The following is a 752-nucleotide window of genomic DNA, read 5'->3' as shown; positions in this document are numbered from 1 at the left end:
GCGGTGGAGCCACTGCGCCCGGGACCCGGGGCCGATGCACATCATCTGGCCCGTGTTCATCCAGTACTGCGCGCAGTGCGGCAGGAGCTCGGCGTCGGCGACGCGCAGGAGCAGCGGATGCACGAGGACGCGATCCAGAAACGTCCGCGACCGCGCGGCGAGGCGCGTGAACCGCTTCGTGTTGCCGCCCCAGAACTCGGCCACGTCCGCGTCGTCGGCGGCGGTGCCGGGCGCCGTCGCGCGGAAGGACGCCTCCGTTTCATCCCGCAGCTTCGCCAGCGTCTCCGGCGACAGCATGTCCTCGACGATGACGGCGCCGTCGCGCTCGTAGGCCGCCCAGATGTCGTCGAACTTCGCCGTCGCTGGGAACCGTCGCAGCGCCGGTTTTTTCGCGGACCGGCGCAGGCGTCGACGCAGCGCGCCGACGGCGGCGGCGCCGGCGACGGCCCACGCCGCGGCTTCGAGCGCGTCGATCATTCCTCGAGCAGCGCGCGGCCCGTCGCGCGCGCGAGGCAGAGCAGGATGTGAGACACGGCGAGTCGGGGCAGCGTCGATCGGCCTCAAAGCGCTCCTTGCTGTGGATGTCGACCTCCCCGTAGGGATCCCTACTGGTCTTTGCAGAAACGTTGTCCGCAACAAAAAACGAAGTTAACTTATCCAGCGTCTCATCCAGTGAGTGGTTGCGAAGCAGCGAGTGATGCAGCGACAATTTTGGCCATTTGCAGCAGGTGCACCGCGCGCAGCAGAGGGAG

At 68.2% G+C, this 752-nt stretch overlaps 1 protein-coding gene across 1 annotated transcript; it reads right to left on the bottom strand.

Annotated features, from left to right (window-relative positions):
- Positions 1 to 40: 40 nt before the first annotated feature.
- AURANDRAFT_68961 (hypothetical protein) lies at positions 41 to 477 on the bottom strand (the record flags this gene model as incomplete). The annotated part of the gene is made up of 1 exon (XM_009044700.1): positions 41 to 477. A coding segment is annotated over one exon (437 nt), but the record flags the coding sequence as incomplete, so codon positions are not given.
- Between the last annotated feature and the right edge of the window lie 275 nt (positions 478 to 752).

The sequence above is a fragment of the Aureococcus anophagefferens genome (assembly GCF_000186865.1).
Source record: "Aureococcus anophagefferens unplaced genomic scaffold AURANscaffold_714, whole genome shotgun sequence".
NCBI lineage: Eukaryota > Pelagophyceae > Pelagomonadales > Pelagomonadaceae > Aureococcus > Aureococcus anophagefferens.
The sequence above is the reverse complement of the archived record's forward strand: the minus strand, read 5'-3'. Positions and strand labels throughout refer to the sequence as shown.